At 43.2% G+C, this 20368-nt stretch overlaps 1 protein-coding gene across 3 annotated transcripts; it reads left to right on the forward strand.

Moving 5' to 3' along the window:
• Positions 1-5: 5 nt before the first annotated feature.
• On the forward strand, positions 6-19146 carry rnaseh1 (ribonuclease H1). Of its 3 annotated transcripts, XM_022758932.1 has the most exons (9): positions 6-533; positions 918-1042; positions 1235-1414; positions 1655-1754; positions 1874-1928; positions 2209-2293; positions 2586-2710; positions 3990-4153; positions 19033-19146. In XM_022758932.1, the coding sequence occupies exons 1-8, from the start codon at positions 406-408 to the stop codon at positions 4104-4106; spliced, it is 915 nt and encodes a 304-aa protein (XP_022614653.1). In that variant the 5' UTR covers positions 6-405; the 3' UTR covers positions 4107-4153; positions 19033-19146. The 3 variants fall into 3 exon arrangements, with proteins under 3 accessions (XP_022614653.1, XP_022614652.1, XP_022614654.1); XM_022758931.1 differs by lacking the exon at positions 19033-19146 and having other exon boundaries at positions 3990-4298; XM_022758933.1 differs by lacking the exon at positions 19033-19146 and having other exon boundaries at positions 1238-1414; positions 3990-4298.
• Positions 19147-20368: the final 1222 nt, after the last annotated feature.

The raw sequence follows: 20368 nt of genomic DNA on the forward strand, positions 1-20368 counted from the left end.
CGAGAGTTTGTGGAGAGCATGACACGAACGCTTGTTAACCGTTGTCAACATTACCTTTTTTCTGTGTTTTCTTTGTGACTGCGCTTTTCGGGTTTGAAACAAACGTTTAATTTATGGTTTAGCGGGCCACACGATTGGTGACGTTGCTGTCATGTTTATTATGAATCCTTTTTGGGCGTCTGTGTTACTTTTGTGAGACAGAGAAAGCAAACTAGCTAGCTAGCAGGAAGTAGCTAGTTTTGACTGCTCAGTTCATCCCACATTTACGGGCGCCTTTCGGCTTTCGTAGCAAAACAAGCACTGAATACTGACTGACCAGTGAGTTTTAATTATAATTTACTTTGTCTGAGTTAGTGTCAGGATGCTAGCCGCTCCAGTTTCACGGCAGTTTCTTGGCAGAGAGTGATGTTTAGACTGCCTGGTCTTTTCAGAGCAGTACGCAGGAGCTTCTGCAGCGCTGCCGACGACATGGCGAAGGGCAAGTTTTACTACGCAGTAAAGAAAGGATTCAAACCTGGAGTCTACAAGTCATGGTGAGCCTGTTCACATCTTAATGTCAGCATAGTTGTTTATAAGAAAATCAAAGCCACTGATCAAAGTGCATTTTTGTAGCGCAAGGAGTCACATGCCAAATCCCATTAAGATTTCTGGTGTTTCAACGTCTGTTTGAGCCTCTTCAAAGCAAAACACCACAAAAATTATAATTAAATAGTATTTTGTAATCATTAAAATCCACACTTTGATTCGGCATAGAGGACAACGCGTTAGCAACTGCTTATATCAATATATTTCATTTTCATTTCCTTCTTCAAAACACACAGTGTGAGGTGCTCAACAGAGGGTGACTGTGTGATTTGTGGTCTGGGAAGAAGTTTGAATTATTGATCATTATTTTCCTGTTTCGTTCTGTTATTCAGGGATGAATGTAAGAGTCAGGTGGAGAAATTCCCATCTGCCTCTTTCAAGAAGTTTGCATCAGAGAAAGATGCCTGGGCGTTTTTCAGAGGAGTCGAACCTTCTGCGACTCCAGAGGTGAAGAAAGGTACGCTTCAATCTTCTCTTCTGTACTTCGATACAGAAAACTCAACTCAACCATCTCAATGCATCTGAGGAGAAAACACTAAACTGTATTTGGACATAAATTCAGCAAATTAGTAAATATAACCTGTAACACAGCATTTCTCTAATTTTAAGTGACAAAAATAACAACAAACTGTGTGTTTTTGGTTTTCAGCAGCTCAGAGCGTGGAGTCGGCCGTCACTCTTCTGCCTAAAAGAGGTCCGGAGGCTCTGGAGTACATCCCTCTGGGTAAAAAGAGATGTCATTCAGAAGAGGAGGTGGTGTCCCCCCCCAAACGAGTCAAACAGTCAGAAAGCTCATCTTCAGAAAGCACAGATGGATTCACATACATGGGTAAGATCTTCAAACTGTCTGAGGAAATCAGATAAATATTGTAAAGATGATTGATGTGAAACTTTTACTCAGTTCTTTGTCCATCCTGAGTTGTAAGAAGGTGGGTAGATTATCTGTAAACTGATGTAGTTATGTGGTAGTTAACACATACTGTAAAACTTGAGGTGTAGAAAAAAGTGGCGTCGAGTAAAACCTGAACTGCAGCAGCTCGTAACTCAGTGCTGTTCTCCCTCCGTCCAGGCGAGGCCGTGGTCGTTTACACTGACGGCTGCTGCACGGCCAATGGGAGGAGCGGAGCCCGAGCCGGCATCGGAGTTTACTGGGGCCACAACCACCCACAGTGAGAACACACACACACACACACACATATATATTATAGCCTGGAACTGAACTGAAGAGACACATGTTCAAAAGTCAATAATCCAACAGTCTGTCACAGTTATTGCTTCTTTCCTGCAGAAATGTTGCAGAGCGGCTGGAGGGAAGACAAACCAACCAGCGGGCAGAGCTGCAGGTAAACACCTCCCATCACATCTCTGCAGATGTGCCTCAGACAGACGTAATACATCCATCTGACACATATATGAGTAAAAATAAAAGGTATAACTAGAGGCTTTTAAGGTTTTAAAATTCGTTATCAGCAGACATTAAATATTACACAATGAACATGGTTTTGTATATTTCTAATTTTCACGCATTTGCACAGATACAGTCGTGTGTTAATAGCTGTAACAGTGTCTAACTGTCGTGTGTGTGTGTGTGTGTGTGTGTGTGTGTGTGTGTGTAAAAACCAGGCAGCCTGCAAAGCGCTGGAACAAGCCAAAGAGTTGAACATCAAGAAGCTGGTTCTCTACACCGACAGCAAATTCACGATCAACGGTGAGTCACAGAAAAACTCTCTGAACATTGAACCTGCTGAATCCAATTCTGATTGAAAGTGTTGGAGTTCATTATCGACACGTTTCAGGTTCAGATTTTTGAATTTCACCAAATGAGAACATCAAGAATAATTCAGGTTTATTTCAGCCTGATGTTTCCTTCGTGATTTTTACATGAATCATTTCAAACGTTTGTCTGGGAGTCTGACTGAAACTCAGACAGTAGCTGCCTGCAGCACCAGTGTGATGCTCCACTCCATCATACTCATACTCATGTGGCGTGTTTCCTGCAGGTGTGACCAGCTGGGTGAAGAACTGGAAGCTGAACGGCTGGAGGCTGAAATCTGGAGGTCAGATCATCAACAAAGAAGACTTTGTGAAGCTGGACAGACTGAACTCAGAGCTGGAGGTGGTCTGGGTAAATATCAACCTGCATCGCACGGTTTAAAAGAATATTTACAGTCTGGTCACACAGAAGAGTCAGTGGTTAAGACTGGGACTGCAAAACAAAAACAAAATCCACAATCCACAAAAAAAAATCATGTGGACAAAAGTTCTTTAAGCAGACATATTGTCCTCATGATACTCAGAGATTAAACACTGACGGATGGTTATAAAAACTGACGCTGCAGTTGTTCTTCTTAACTGTGTGTTTGGTTTGTTCCTGTTCATTGTTTTTTATCTCTTAAATGTTCAACACAACCTGAACCTGGAGTGGTGACTGCAGAGATTAATCTTGAGCTAAAAGATTCAAATAAACAATAAACAAATAAACAGAAACCAAATGTGACATGAAAGAAGCCAAACAGGGATTTTTTTGAAGAGGAGATTGTTGGACCGTTACCTGTGATGTGTTCAGTGACACTGTGAGAGTTAAGTTACTGGTGAGTGAGTCTGTGCTGCGTAGTCTTCCTGTAGTTACTATTTTGCTGCAGGTTTTGTTTTTGCAGATCACTACCTTGAACTGTGAGACAGTCAGAGGAGTGGCCACAGGAGGCGCTAGAGGCACATTACATTCAGAATGAAAAGCAGGTGTCAGTTTGTTTATAAAACCCGGTTCACAAGGTGGAAACAAGAGCAGTGTGGCGCTGGTGTGGGGAAGTCTTCTCAGCAGATTATTAGGATTTAACTTTTTTCTGCAGAGTGAACAAACCTGCACCAAACCGGCTGATTCCTGTTTCACCGGCTCATTTCTTCTTTGAGTGATTTTAACTTGTTCCCTAGTTCTGCCCCTTTTGTTTGCTATCATTGTGTTGATCATTTTCCTCACACAGAAATACACAGTGTTGTTCATTCCAGCTGTTGTATTCAGAGACGTTCCTAATTTTCTGCTCCCTCATGTATGTAAATGGAAAAGACAAAATAGAATAGAAACACCTCAGTATCATGTAGTTCAGCTTAACACCATCTTCATCTGTGACCTGCAGTGGTGACACAGCTGTTGTATTAGATTGTACAGGTGTACCTAATAAAGTGGCCACTGTATGTAATGATGGTGGACAGCACAGGGAAGATCCACATCAGCAAGTGCACACATCCGAAGTGAAAGTCGGTGTAGCGAGGTTTAAAAACACTGTGCTTTGATATTATAACGGGTTTAATTACGTTTATCAATGGATTTAAACTGACGTGAGACAATGATATTTGACGATTTTCTCTTCCTCAAACTCTTCCTCCTCGTCCTCCTCGTCCTCCAGATGCACATTCCCGGTCACGCCGGCTACAGAGGCAACGAGGAGGCTGACAGACTGTCGAGAGAAGGAGCGGCGCTGCCTTTACAGCAGCAGGATGATGAAAGAGACGATTACCATTAAAGAGCTCCACTGCAGGACTGATCACGTGATCGTGCTCTGGTTCGGAGGTTTGTTTTTTTTTTTTCTCCTTGCAACAGCACTTGTGACTAAACGGAGACTCGGCGGGGGAAGTCTGCGTTTGTCCATTTCACTGTTAAATGTTGTTGATAATTTGTGTTTCTGCTCTGAATAAAGTTTAAGCTTCAGCTGTCACCACCTGAATTTTGTTTTGTGATGCAGCATGAAATCAAAGTCGGGCAGTGTGAGGTTTCTTCCAAGGATTCTGTTTACTTTATTTATTAATCCTTGTGAGGAGAGAAAGAGACGAGGACAGAGGAGTGAAGGAGAGGAGGCAGATGAGGGAAACAGCACTGACAGGTGAGGAAAAGAAACAGGAAGTAGAAATGAATTTAGAAGAGAGAGGAGGAAGGGTGTGTGGTATGGAGTATGGTATGGTTTTAGTGTTTTATATTGATTACTCAGTCTGTCTGTAGTACAGTCTTTCATCCAGCAGGAGGAGCTCCGTGTCATTATCAGAGGATTTAGGGTTTATTCTCGGATCAGGTTGAATTCTGACTGACACATTGTTTCATACGTGTCGTTGCTTTGGGGATTGTTGTTTTTAAATCACATGTCAATAAAGTTTATTACAGTGAAACTGAATTGAAAGAGATTTTATAACTATCTAAATCCTGAAAATCCAGTTGCAAAATTAAACTGGGAGATGTTTGTTCCCAGTTTGACCAACAGACTCTAAAACAGGCGACGGCACTAAACATCACTGACCTTAGTTGTGTGGCGGCGTGTCGAGAGATTCTGTGAATATGTCCAGTTCAAAGCCGGAGAGTCGTCTCCTCCTGGGCAGCGTGAAAACAACAACCTTCAGTGGAAACGCAGCGAACGCTTCATTTCATTTATTTAAATCCTCTTGAGCATCAAAACAGAGCTTGTTCTCTCTGGGATCCAATCACACACTATATTAACAGACAACATATAAATCACTCAACACACCTGAACACCGATTCATAAAGTACAAAACCAGACAAACTGAAAAACTAATAATAATGAATAAACAAAGAAATAAACAACGGAATAAAAAAAGATCTAAAAATGAAATAAGTGGTGTGAAACGTCTAAGCATTTTGTTCACTAGAGAACATCTTAGATAAACCAGCAGCTGCTCAACACGATGATGAGATTGATGTTTAATACCTGAGTTTATATTACAACTTAGAATTAAATAAGTATTATATGAAGAGGGAGACATGTACAGACAGAGTTCAGTTAAACCAAGAGTATTTCTCAGACTTAGAAATTCACATGTAGCTCCACTAGCTTGGCCAGTTTGTTAATCATTCAACTGAAATAAAAGTAAATTGTTCATATAAGTAACGCATATATTTATGATCACAGAGCCGAGAAGTGACATCGTAGTTTGGTGTGTGACATGAATGTGAAAGAGATGAACTGCTGGTTCCTTCAACAGGTGAATGGTTAATATTAGAAAGATCAATCAAACCAATGTCATCGACACAAAGTCCTTAAAATGCAATTTGGAAATTTGAACATCTATAAATCCATGACAACTGAGCAACTACATCTGCTGATCAAAGTCATGTGATGTGATTGAAAGCTCTGGAGCAGCCACTAAATTGACCTTAAGGTGAGATTGTTTTCTCAGCCAGAAAAAAAATGGATGAACGGTTGACCCATGAACCACGGACACGAATCAGTAACCATGTGACGGCTGAATAAGTGTATTTACAGTTGGCTGTTTATGGAGCAATATTATCACCTATTGGAGTTTAAGTTCACCTGATGATTGTAAGTTTAATAACTGACTCTTCTTTTAGCTCTGATCTGGACTCCACCTCCTCCTCAGGGACACATCTGGCTCTTTAGGTGCTCGACGTTCACACTCTCTTCACCGGCCGCTCTCTGACTGTGTGTCTCTGCTGTTTAATGCTGTCCCGTGGTTTTATCAGAGCCTGGTGCTGCTGGAAAATGAGGCAGATGACAGAACCGAAACAGTAACGTGACGTAAAGCCAAAACTAACAGTAAAACGCTGAGCAGTTGGTAATGACTCAACTTTCACCTCACAGTCACAGTTGGTCATTTGATTCTTTCAAAATATGAACTACTGGAGCTTTAAAGAAGCGTGCGACATATTTCAGTGTTCAGTACATATTTCATTCCCCACAGTCGATCCATCTTTGCAAATTCATGTTGTGCCTCCACTTTCAAACTCAGAACTTTATTTTCTATTTATTCCACTTTCTACTTCTGCTTCACTACATTTCAAATGCAAATGTTGGACTTATTTTCTAGAACTAATTTCATTAGTTTTTATTTGTTTCAAGCTACAGACACTTAATTTTTAAACAAACTGATTTAAAAATAGGATGAATAGAGTGTTCTTACTGTAAAGACACTTTCTATTCACTTGTTTTAGGACAGTAAGTTTTTTTTAGGAAGTAAGTAATAATTTACTCTGTTTTCCAGATTAAACAGTTTATAAAGCAGTTAAAATTTTCTCCACCTCAACTAATTACAACCAAAGGCTACTTACACATTAATGCATCATCGTATAATATAATACAAAACCATCAAAGGAGCAATTTTCTGCATAATGAGTACTAATTTTAATACTTTTCTTAAGTGAGCTTTTGAGTTTTTGAGGACTTTAACTTGTAATGAAGCATTTCAAAATTGTTCCATTGCTACTTCCACAAAAGTGAAGTATCCGCGTACTTCCTTCCCTTCGACAGACCTTCAGTACTCGTTCGTGAAAAAATAATCTTCTTTCTGCTCATGGAAAAGAGAGAAAGAGAAATTAAGAGACTCACCCCTCCTCCTTTCCTCCTCTTTGTCCTCCTCCTCCTCCTCCGTCCTCCTGCAGCCGGTCAATTGGTCGGTGTCGATGTTGGAAACAGCAGGACGGAGGCTTGGGGTTCCTCGCTCTGACCTCGACCGCTGCCTCGCGGCAAGCGTGGGCCACCACGACCCCGCCAGAGGCAGCCCAGTCTGAGAGAGAATGCCTCTAGGAGGTCAAAGGTCGCCCCTCAGCAGCTTCACCTCCTCGCTGGCTGAGCCTTGTTAGCACTCCTCCTCCTCAACACACACATGCCCACATGCCTCCTCAGCAGACTGAGCTCTGGCATCAGTCCGCCGCTGCCCTGCTGGAGGGGAGGAAGACCGAGCAAACTGTAAAGAAACTTAACAAACCAGACATTAGAAACATCCTGCTCACACTTCAGGTTTTGTCAATTTTTAGACCAGCACTGTGTAAAATAAACCAGAATGTTCTGCTGGGGTTGAAGAACTCTCTGACACCTCAAACCGTCTGACACAGAGCGGGGGATGTTCGCTAAAGTGCTGGCAGTGCTGATGGGGAAGAAAGAAAACTTCATGCAGACATTCACTCGCTTGAGAGAAGACGAGCCCGGGCCACGCTGTTGTCTTGCAACCAAGTCGCTCAAGTCCAATTCCAAGTTGAGTCCCACTAAGTTAGAGATTGCATCTGAGTCGCGGTGGTGTTGTAGTCGTGTCTGAGCTGCTGTGGTCAATCGTCCAGGTTGACGAGGTGATGTCTGAGTCCCTGAGGACACGGCTAAGTCACTATGTTTGTCAAAGTCACCAAAGTCATTTCTGAGTCACTAAGCCAGTGTCTAAAGTTGCTGAGATCAGGTTTAAGTTGTAGAGCTCATGTCCAGGTCACTGATGTGATGTTTGAATTGCTGAGATGATTTCTGAATTGGAAAGCTCATGTTTGATGTCATATCTGATTACCTGACGTCATCTCTTAGTTGTTTGGGTCACGTTTAAGTGGCCAAGCTCATGTTCATGTTGCCGAGGCCAGATACGAGTCACTGAGTTGATGTCTGAAGTTGCTGACGTCTTGTCCAAGTTGTCAAGATCAAGGCCAAGTCTCAGAGTTTATGTCGAAGGTCGTGTCCGAGTCCCTGAGTCAATGTCTGAGTCTCTGAAGTTGGCAAGCTCATTTTCGAGTTTACTGCGTCTTACAGTGAATGTCCGAGTTGCTGACGTCAAGTCTGGAGTTGTTGACATAATGTCTGAGTCTCTGAGGTCATATTAAAGTTGCTGCAAACATGTCTCAGAGGTTGAATCTGGTTGCTGAAGAAATGTGTCACAGGGTTATGTCTACGTCACTCAGGAATGTCTAATTTGCTGAGATTATATCAATGTTGTTAGAATTCGTGTCTATTTCTGTGACATCTGAGTTATTTGGTTCTTTGAGTCATTATTTTAGAACCCACTACCATGACTGACGAACCCCTGAAGGACAATATGTTGATACCTGGGCAGGGAAATCTTGAGTTGCTTGTTACATATGGCGTTGTCAACACAGCTCTTAAGACCGGTTCCCACTCTCCTCTCCAGCGTTTATCATCAAATTATTTCTTCATCCAGTCCCGAGACAGTGTTTACACTGCTGCTTCCTTTCTGATCCGGCATCAAGGAGAAGCAGAGCTCAGCACGCCGTCGATGGAGGAGGCACAGAAGGAGTCACAATCAAAGATGGCGAGGAGAACAAAGTGGCATCTGTTTCCATGACAGCTGTCTGCATCCAGCTCTGAAACCAGCTCCCCCAACTCCCTCGCTACCACGACTGTTTGATATGACGAAAAAGGAGAGTTTCTTAGAGGTTTTTTGCAGTTTTAGCGAAGGTACTGTGTTTTCTACAGGAGGGTAATGCCTCAAAGACCCCTCTGATTTGTTAAATAAGGATTGTCACTCCTTATATTTTGACTCCAACTTGTTTTCATAAACCAAACCCCACAGCAACTGCTTGGGTTTTTTTTCTTTGCTCCAGCTGAGGATGTATTAATCGGAGAAATCAGAACGTAACTGGAGGTCAGGCAGAACAAAGAACCTGCCAACTCTCTGCTCATTAAAAAAACCCACCAGATTTATCTTTAGAACACAATCTCAGTCTTCTACTGTCTACTTTTTATTTGCTTTAAACAATTATAATGAGATTAGACGATTTCAAATTGTTGGCAGATAGATAGATAGGTAGGTAGGTAGGTAGGTAGGTAGGTAGGTAGGTAGGTAGGTAGGTTAGGGTGCAATAAGAATTCTGCAAAAAGGCATTGTATAATATATGCAGTAAAAGTATGCACAGATGGTAGTGCAGCAGTGTGTTCACCTGGTACACAGGTAAGCTGTTGTACAGTGTCAGTGCAGTCATGGAGGGGATGGAATGGGTTTGTTCAGTGACCTCCTCTTCCTCACTGGCTTGATCGTCGCCAGGTTCTGACCAATGATGGTCGCGGCCTTGCGAAGTAGTTTATTTATCCTTCTGGCATCTCTGGCAGAAAGATCTGAACTTCCTGTGAAAGTCGAGTCTGCTCATCCCCTTCCTGTTCACAGTAGCTGTGTCCCAATTCAGGGGCCGCATCCTTCTAGTTGCCGTAGGCTGAACTGAAATGAGACGTACTGGTCTACGGCTTTTTGCTTTGCGTCACCAGCTGTGCCAATACCAGTGCCTTACCAGTGTGTCACAAAGTGTGGCTCCTGATGCCTAGCAACCTTGACAACATGCAACTTTTCCTCACAAAAACTTGTGGTTTTAACAGTTGTACCATTAATTGTTGAACTGAGCTGAAACCCAATACTTACGCTTTAAAAGTGTAATTCTCTGACTCTCTGATGATGTTGTTTGGATTGAATCTTGGGCTAGGTTGGGCCATGAAGGATCCACCTGCTGGAGCTTCTGTACTCAGGTAAAGGAGGACACATTTCTCAAAATGGGACAGTCTAGTCGCGCCGCTGTGATGCAGTCGGTCTTCAAATGCAGCCTCCGAAGAATGGGGCCCCTGAATTTGAACACAGCTTATGTCACTGCTGGTCCTCCAGTCCAGTCAGCTGTTCAAGTGGACACCCAAGTACCTGTAGTGCTCCACAACTCCTACCTCCTCACCCATCAGCACATAGACAGCAAAATCATCGAAGTGCCCTTGATGGATCGAGTTTCCTGCTATCACAACAGACTGGTTTATAGGCTTGTGGATGGATGAAGCTGTTGGTCAGTCAGGTCAGCGAATGCACCACAGGCTTCAGTCAGACCTCTCTGTGATGGAGCCTGATCAATTTTTTCCTTATACTAACTGATCTTGGAGGGCTTCGTTATCTCGTCTCCCTGCTGATTTGCATCATGGACAGAAACGTATGAATCAGTCTGTGCCCTCATGGAAAGTTTGCCGTGCTCTGCACCCCTGAAGCCATCTCTGTATTTCTAAAGTTCCACTCTGAAATGAGATTTTCAGCACTTGAAAATTATGACGCCTACTCTGATGTAAAAAAAAAAATAAAAAATTTCAAATATTGGCATGAAAGTAAAACTCATTATGGAAATACATTGAACTTATTGACTATTCATGAAATTTGCCTGCAAACGAGGAAGGAGACCGTTTCCAGGAGGGTGTCTGAGTGTCTGAAATACAGGGAGGTGAAGTTTGTCACTCTCTTAATGAGTTTGAATCATTCAGTAATTAGTTGTTTTGGATGAGTTTGATTACAATGTGAGTCTCCAACATGTGAAACAGGATCAGTTTGTTGATATTCTGTATTTTTCTCATTGCCAGCTAATCCTTCTTAGGGTTGATGGAAGCACCACATGCAGGCAGGTGCAGGGAAGGAGCTTTAATTGATGAAATGAAGAGGACCAGGCAGACAGACAGATGGATGGACAAGCAGGTAGGCAAGTGGACAGGTAGAGACAACAGGTCAGGCAGCAGGCACATAGGGAGAGACGTGAGCAGACGATCTACCCAGAAGGTGGTGGAAATGGCTGGTTTAAGGGTTAATTAGGAAGCTGGGAACAGGTGTGTGAGTGGGCAGGGAAGCTCAGGTGAGCAAGTGGATCTGGCAGTCAGGTGACTGAGATAGGGAGGAAAGTGTGAGGACATCTGGTGGGCGGACGGAGAAGTGGCAGGAGACGGAGGCCAGAATAAACAGGGCTGAGACAGGAAACGTGACAGTGGGGATGGTCGGTCCAGAGGAGGGAACAAGAGACCCAAAGACGAATCGACACCATAAAAGGTTGACGCACCTGCTTTATAACCGTTCACCTTGCAGTCAATTATAGGAAAGAGCTGTATAACTACACCACTTAAATGGCGGTAAACTGCCGAACCACCGGTGTGCGGAGCGTTGTCCAATCCCCATCGCCAGAAAAACTCAATACAGTCTGAGCTTTACTACAGTGAGTCTCATACTGAATGTACTCATCACATTTTTGTTTTGAAAGATAATCCCATGATTACATAACTGACAATTTTCAAGTGCTGGAGGGAGCAAAATCTCTCAGGACTTAGTTTTATGAAGCAAAGAGAGTTGTGGAAAAAGCAAAAAACTTCCTGGTTCTGTTGAAATGCTCGGTTTGGAAATTTAAGTATATGAGCTATGAATGGTTTGGTGCAGCTGGCAGAGCGTGGAAAAGAGGAAGAACAACCAGTTCAGATTTCTGTTCATTAGATGAGCGTTGACGTGTCTGTTTTATTTTGATCACAGTTGAGGATGTGGAGGTCCAGTGGAGTTCTGACCAGATGCTGCAGCAGAAGCAGAAAAAAAGTCTTTGTGTCAGAATTATAATAAAAACAAAATGTAAGAAACCCCTCAGCTGACTGCAGCATCAAACACAACAGTCCCTCTTTCACCTCTTCACCAAAACTGACTCATAAACATCTTTAATTGCTGCTTTCAGTGTTTGAACTCGGCACCGCAATCGCCCGGCGTCCTCATTATGAGGAGAGGGGAATTGTGGGTAGATACTGCGGGAGGTTCGACAGCCCGCTGTGAGCGCTGATGTTTCAGAAGGCAGGGAGGCAGGAGGAATGAGACGAAAGAGAGGACGGATGTGATGGAAAGGGGGGGGGGGATGAGAGAGGGGAGAGAGGAGCGAGAGAAAAGAGGAGCTGGCGTCGGTGAGGGAATCGGAGGACATTTGAGGAAACAGGAGAAGCAGAAGACAAAGATAGACTGAAACACTGAGAGGAGGAGGAGGAACTGAGAGGGAAAAAGAGAAAGTAAGGCGGTCGAGGGAATGGAAGCAGGATGACTGACGGAGCGAGACAGAGAAGAAAAGGAAAAGCAGAATTAAGAGAAAGTGAAATTAGGAACATCGATAAGAAAGAGGATCGCTTAGGGAAAACAAACTCATGCCCCAAAACCAATGGCATGATGGGATTGTCAAGTCAAACGTGGTGTGGTGGTGACTAAAGATCAAAGTCTGTGGGGATTTTTCTTTTGACCAGAAAACAACAATATTCCAAGTTTACACCATCAAGTCCATTCAAAAACATATAGAACTTTTATTTAATTAGGTAAATCCATAGACTCTAAATAAAGATAGACGTAGCCTCTAGTGACATCACCCACAGGTTTCTGAAGAACGGTTTTGAAGCTCAGAGTGAGCTGCTCCACTGTCGCCATCTTGGCAGTCCCTGACTCCCAGCTAATCCAGAAATGAGCAAAGAGGAAGGGCATGTGTGGAGCTTAGACTTTGGTGCGTGGTCGTTTGTGGCGTGCATATGCTCACCCACGTGTCACTCAAAGAGGCCACGCCCTCAATCCTCCATAACTTTAGTCCTTACTAAAACATAAACAGGTGAGTTATATAAACAGGGGTCATGAAGGAAGAAATTAGCTCTTGAGACCAAAACAGTTTTTGTACCAGGCTGTAAACATGTTTATTTCTGCTGTAAAGTTGGACATTTTAACATGGGAGTCTATGGGGACTGACTCACTGTTGGAGCCAGACTCTAGTGGTCGTTAGAGGAACTGCAGCTTCTGGTTCTTCACTGTTGATGCTTAATTTTTCAGCCCTGGAAGTTGCCGCTTGCTTTTCACCTGCAAATCACCAAATCACTTCCTCTTGGATAAAGCTGGAAAATTATTGACAGTCATACAATTGCTTCAAAAAGCAGAAATCAATTGATAGAAAATCTCGGCTGACATTTTATGACTTGCTGTATCATTTCCCACCTGTCAAACAGATCGATTGATTGATTGACTGACCAGCCCAGAGCTCTGCTGCTAATATGGCTAAGAATATAAAATAACTTTTAAATTGATATGTCTATTATTTAAAATCCAAATCTGCAAAGGAACTACAGCTGTCAAATAAATATGACTAATTGATTAAAAAAGTACAATATTTCTATCTTAAAATACAGCCTAGAGAAGGGAAATTCTAACTCAAATAAAGCACAACAGCCTCCACACTGTGCATCGGCCCAGTATTTAAGTACATGTACTTGATTACTCTCCAGCTCTGCTCTGTGAGGTAGAAATGGGACACTGTGGTGCTGCGAGCTGCCTGCTGGCTGTTAAAATGCTGCTCAGGTCTGCAGCAGGCTGACATCCAGCGAGGCAGCCAGCAGCAGAGGCAGACTGCCTGAATCCCAAACACACATACTGCCTCAACAGAATACACCTTCATCCAGACCCTGAACCTGTTAGAGGCGTCTTAGCATCCAGTTTTAGCCTCGCTACGTCGTTATAAAGACATTAAGTGGAGGCAGAATTAGTCTTAAAAAACAACAAGACGATCAGATTTGGAGGGAAAATCTGCTGGAATGTTTTATCCTCATGAGTGAGGAAAGAGGGCTGATGGGAAATGTGGTCCTAATTTGACAAAACACCACCACTAACGACACCAAGCAACCAATCATCTGCTGCCGCTGTACCACTTGATTACGGGGAGCTAAAGTAAGCCCTGTGGGTTCTGCCACAGGCCAGTGAGCGTCTGCATATTTCTACATAAATTAGCTCGTTTTCAGCTCATTTCTTTACTCAGATTCAAGCGCTTCACATCATTTGCTCCAGGGGAACCTCAGCTTCCTCTCTGATTCACTTCACACTTATAGGAGGAATTATAATCATTATTATGTGGGTGCAATGCAATATCATTGAAGGCACATACTTATTCGTCTATATCTATCTATCTATCTTATTCATCTTCCGTATCAAAATTTCAGCGTGTAACTAGTCCCGCAGCTTTGAGAAAACCCAAACAATATACATATCAATGCGTGCGGCTCAATCGGGAATGGTGTGTTATGACTTTTCTTAGCGATTTGAGTAACCATGGCGACGTAAATGGTGATAAAAGGTGAAAAAATTCCAATAGAGAATGACTGGGGAGACCTCTTCAAAACTACCAAACCCAACCCTCTTTGGAGCTCTACTGCTGCGTCGTACTTCAACGTAGAAAAATGGTTGAAACGTTAAACGGGTCACAAGACTTCAGACTCTTTTGGGTTGAATCTGTATTTTGACAATATTTCGGTTTACACAAAATCGCAGTTTACATTTTGTGTCATTTTTAGACCGTTTCAGACTTTATAATGGGTGTGTATTGCACGAAATGTTCAGAGCTACAGTGGATGACATCATCGCTAGAGTGGGAGAAGCCTCTGTAAAAATTCTGTTTAACTCGTCCTCATGGCCACATATTTCAGTCTTCACACATCACGGCTTCCTCAGTAGTAGAGAAATTTGTCCTGTTTCATACAATGTGTGTACCTAAGCACAGAGACTTACAGAATTTGAACATGAGCCTCAAAGTAATGGGAGTTCCCTTCACCTCTCCCATCGACTGCAGGACAAATTCAGGAGCTGATTTCCAGAGAAAAGGAGAAGTGACTCTTTTTTGTAACTCGCTCCTTTGTCCACATTTCGGCTCTAGAAACACCAAAGCCACACAATCTGTGCACAAAGATCGTGTGCCGATCATGGCCCGTCATGGTTCTGATCGGAGTTACAGTTCTTTTCAAAAATAGCAGTTGTTTGAGAGGCTCGCCGAGCCAAGACCTCACTCAGCTCTGTGTCTTCCAGCGAGAAACAGCTGTTCGACGTGGCTCGTTAGGAGTCAGGTCATTTTGGCCGGTCCTGACAACTTCACAAGGCTTCAATGTTATTAAATTATTATTATTATTATTATTATTATTATTATTATTATTATTGTGTGGGTGTGCTGTAATTGATTGAGAAACAAAACCTACCTCTCAGTAATGCCAGAAAGTTTCAGTCTTTCTACAGAAAATAAACGGCTTCATGAGATTGTTTCAGACTAAGTGAGTCATGGCTGCTGACCTTTGTATTTATTTATTATCACTTTTTTGACAAGTCGAGTGAGTCAAATGAAACTCGGCTCCTCTTTCTGACCCAGACATCACTGTATCAGGCTGCCAGTACAGTACAATATCCACAGTATGTGTTTGAATAGAAATGATGCAGACTGAGCTGGACAGAATCTATTGATGAGTAAAATCTCAAAGCAGATTTTTATAGATTCTTCCAGGGCTGTTGTTCACTCGATGTTTTGGTTGTGACTTCCTGTGGGTTGATGTTTATATCCAGCTTCTTTTTAGGAGAAGATTAAATAAAAATGGTGGTCGTGGTCTATGAAGGTGTTTTCCTTCGTAGCCGCCGTAGGCCATGAAGGTGTAATGGAAATGAGACGGTCTGGCCTACGGAGGATTTTCGCTTTGCGTCACCAGCTGTTCCTGCCCTTACTGTTGCATCGCAAAGCACGTTTCTTGTTGCCTAGCAACCTTGACAACGCGTAACTTCTTTCTTTTTTTTTTAACAACGAAAGGAAACGTGTCTATAGCCGCATCTTTCAGGGAACGCGGTCCACGAAGGTGTCGCTCTTCATTATCATCGTAGAGCACGAAGACTGAACTGAAATGAGGGCCTTACTGTTGGGTTGCGAAGCGCGGTTCCTGTCGCCTAGCAACCTTGACAACACTTAACTTGTTGTCACAAAAACTTGAGGTTTTGAGGCCCTTGGTTTGAACAGTTGTACCGTTCGCTGTGCTTAGATTTAAAATTGGAATCCTCAGGCTCTCAGTTGGTGTTGTTTGTTTTCATCACCGGCGTGTAATGAATCTTGGGGAAGGGATCGTCGTATCTTGGGTTGCCAGGCCACATTTGAAGTAGGCTTTGAAATGGGACAGCCTACTCGCACCACTGTGATGCAATCGGTCTTTAAATGGAGCCTCCTAAGGATGGGACCCCTGAGCTGCAATAAAATCAATGAACACACACTCACAAGGTCAAACATCAGCAGACCAGCAATATATGTGCAACAGTTAAACGGGGCAATTTCATGGGAGCCCACAACATGGGGGTATTCCAGTGGTGTTTGTTCATTATATTGATTACATTTGGTACAAATGATCCCTTAGGTCAATGATCGGGGGTGTCCTGTTGTATCGTCCAGAAGTTATTAACTCAGATTCAGAGTGTCATTAACAGTAGACAGAGCTTCCCTGTGTACAGCAGTATTATACAGAGCAGCTAATGATGTTTCCAGCGACCTACAGGTTTCCCAGATGCTTTTACAAACCCCAGCTCGTTTTTTATTTTATTTCACCCTCCACACCAGACTGACGTGTTAAACACCAGGCTCAGCATCGTTGCATCATGTAGCTTCAATTTCTACAAAGTCTGCACAAGAAAATGCAAATTAAAGCATGTTTCCGTCCAGGAGGAGGAGTTGGTTCACAGGGATGAACAGTTAGTGGAGCCGATTCTCCAATTGTGTGATATTAAATCACTGCAGAAGAAGACGATGCAACGAAATGACGTGACTAACAGAGCTGCAGTCAAACCTGCAACGAGAGAAAACGAGGTGGAAAATGTGATTCTGAAGTTTCTGTCTGCGTCATGTATGAATCTGAGGAACGTTACAGTCTCTTCACTGCTCCACATAGAGCTGATGTTTCATCTCTGTGTTTGCATTGCACTTTGTCGCATTTTGTTTTTATCATTACACCAACTTTTCCACCTCAGCTAAACATTTTAGTTTTTCCTTCTCCGTCAGAGCGAGAGCCATTTTGTTTTCAGGTTGTTCGTCTGTCCGTCTCTCTTGGACACGTTATCTCAGTAACGCCTTGATGGAACTTCTTCAACTTGGATTCAAGAACAAACTAATTAGACGTTGGTGGCTAAAGGTCAAAGGTCAAGGTCACAGTGACGTCAAAACGTGGATTTGGCCTTGTGGATGCGATATCTCTGTTACGCCTTGAGGGAATTTCTGGGGGAAGGTCATTTCCCACAGATGGTTAATATGTCATACGACTGAGGATGACAGGGATGTGATCTGAAGCTAGTCTGAGTGGAGGAGGCAGTGATTCTCGTTTTTTATTTCCAGTCAACATTTTGAAACTTTTCCAACCCCTCCTCTCTTCTCTCAGCTGGTGTTTGGCAGCTGGTCGGTTAGAGGACACTGCTCAGATGTTAGGGAGCTCCCCAGCATAAATTATACCCATCTCGTCAATCAGTTTAATGAGGTTGTGTCTCCCTCTGTCTCTCTCAAAAAGACACGTGGTCTTTTCCTCGACATTTTTAAAGTTTCAATAATCTTGACGAGGTCTGATGATGTTTACAGCTATATAAGCATTCATCCATTCATCCATTCATCCATTCATTCATTCATTCATTCAGCAACAGTAGAAAAGAAGATATAAAGCTTGTATGACTTCCTTCAGTATCACGGACTCCGTCTGTCTCTGTCTGTCTGTCTCTCAGCTGTATTAAATGTTAATCAGCCTCCTGCAGACTCTGCTGCTCTCTCCGGCTTAATGTTTCTTAATTCAGCTCCAAATCTTCTCCTCATTCTTTATGCAAAAATCAGCCCCGAAAAAATCTTTTCAAAGCCAAAACCCTGCAGAGAGACGCTCCACGCTCCCGAAATACCAGATAGACAGACAGATAGCTATTCTTAGAAACGAGAAATGTAAAGTTTGTCCTGAGAGGAGAGGACACGGGGTCGTCCTCTAATAAATACCCAGAAGACACTACGGTAATTTTCCCACTATTACTGTAGATACAGGTGGAAACTTGGTGAGGGTGGCGTTAAAGGTAGAGGTCAGCTCCCTCGACATTCACAGCACATTTAATGTCAAATGGCTCAGTGGCGGTTGAGATGCTGGAATCTGGAACAAAAAGAACAGACAGCAACAACAAAAATTAAAGCTGCAGTAGTTGATTTTTTTGGAACCTGACAACATAATGAAGTTGTCTAAGCTTCTGCTTAGACATCCAGCACACGACAGAGCAACGTCAGCAGCCCATTGGAGTCGTCGCTGTGTCACCTGATGAATCTCAGTCCAGTGTTCCCGCTCTTTCTTTCAGCTCTGTGTTTGGTCTCCACCAGCTCCCGAGGGAAACATCTGGCTCTTTAGCTGCTAAATGCTCCACTGTGTTCACCAGCTGCTCTCTGACTGTGTGAGCAGGTACTGGCTTAGAAACAGCTGCCAACTGTTGCTGGAAGTGAGGCTGATAAGGGAATATTTATTTCCTATTCAGGAATGTTGAAGTTCTGTAAAGACACTGTCAAACAGAAACTATGAGCTAAAAGAGGCTGAAAAGCGAGTTGGTCTTTTGTTTGGGTTCAATGAGAAACACTTTAACATTAGTCATTTGGCTCAGAGTCAGTGTAAATAATAAGTTTAATATCAACATCAACAGCAGCGTCATCACCACACCAAGTCTGCACCATGTGTTTGTTTTCTGGACTGTAGGTAGAACACATGCAGGAACTAGACTATGATACTTTATGTTTAGTAAATGAAGGCTGGAAGGAAGTTTATATTATGTTTGTTTATTATATTTACATGGATTTATTGGGGGGTCTGCAGCCAATCCCAGGTGACATTGGGTGAGAGGTGGGGTTCACCTGGACGGTCGACGGTCTATCACACGGCAGATATTGTGTTTTTAAATATTATATTACGAAATTAATTAATGTGTTTCCTCTGTGCATCAGTGGATTGAACGTGTTAATCATCACTGTCTGAGTATCTACGTTTAAATCCACTGTAATATACGTATGTGTGTGTGTGTGTGTGTGTGTGTGTGTGTGTGTGTGTGTGTGTGTGTGTGTGTGTGTGTGTGTGTGTGTGTGCGCAGGTCGGATCAGACGCCCCGTCACCACGGGGAAGCAGACTTTGATTGATGGCAGTCGCATTTACGCCATCAGCCTCCCTGTGAGAATCCAAAATGGCTTCCTGTTTCCACGGAGACAACAGACGTCCCCACCACCTCCACCCCCGCCACAGAAATGAAAACTCTCCTTCTTCCATGACAGACAGAGAGAGAGAGAGAGAGAGAGAGAGAGAGAGAGGTCACAGGTTTGGTCTCCACCACAAGATCACATTCAACAACAACAACAACAACAACAACAACCTCAGAAACCACTGACACTCTAACATCAACAGAAACAGTTTGTAGCTGCTGTAAAACATGTTTCTGCTTCTCACTGTCCAGTCTTTGTAACTACAAGTCAGAGGCTGCAGAGAGAGCAGAGTCTTTAATAAACCTCTGCAGATCACAGCTGATCACACACTCGCAGGACTTGAAGACGAGCTTCCTGTTTTACATGTGTTATAAAACTTGACTGGTGTTTAGAACTGGACTCACTCTGTGGCCCCGTTCACACCTGTTCATACCTGGTGTTAACATCCGTCTCAGGTGATCAGATCACAAGTGGACAGATCTAAGTTCAGGACCTCCTCCTCTACTGGCGTCCTCCTCCACAGTCTCATTAGTCCCAGCACAGTTTCAAATGGATGAAACTTTATTTTATTGTAGAGCTCGTCCCTCTCTCTCTCTCTGTCTCTCTCTCTCTCTCTCACACACACACACACACACACACACACACACACACACACACACACAGACAAGCACATTGACCACGGACCCGTCTGTTGATTGGCTCAAAACAACAGCACGTACCTGTTTATTTACATATGAAGCAGGAAGTGAGATGTGATCACAGGTGGTCCAGGTGTGAACTGATGAACTCACTGGTGACGGGATCAGTGAGCGCGTCGACACCAGGTGTGAACATGGCGTCGGACTCTGCTGCTCGATGCACAGCTGTTTGAAGCATCTGCTTTTTTCTGCATTTTATCGTCTAAGTTTTTCAGACGGACCTTGATGTTTTTTTAACTCAGTTCTTCGTGTAAAGCGTCAGTCCGCTGCTGCGTCAGTGTTTAACCCACGATAAAGACGCCAACACATGAATGAGACTGTGCCGACCACGCAGCCACGTCTACCTCTCTCTCTCTCTCTCTCTCTCTTTCTCTGTCTCCCTCTCTCTCTCTCCCTCTCTCTCTCTCTCTCTCCCTCTCTATCTCTCTGTCTCTCTCTCTTTCTCTGTCTCTCTCTCTCTCTCTGTCTCTCTCTCTCTCTCTGTCTCTCTCTCTCCCTCTGTCTCTCTCTCTCTCTCTCTCCCTCTCTCTCT

This window comes from Seriola dumerili, unplaced genomic scaffold (assembly GCF_002260705.1).
Source record: "Seriola dumerili isolate Sdu_G_001 unplaced genomic scaffold, Sdu_1.0 BDQW01000312.1, whole genome shotgun sequence".
Lineage (NCBI taxonomy): Eukaryota > Metazoa > Chordata > Actinopteri > Carangiformes > Carangidae > Seriola > Seriola dumerili.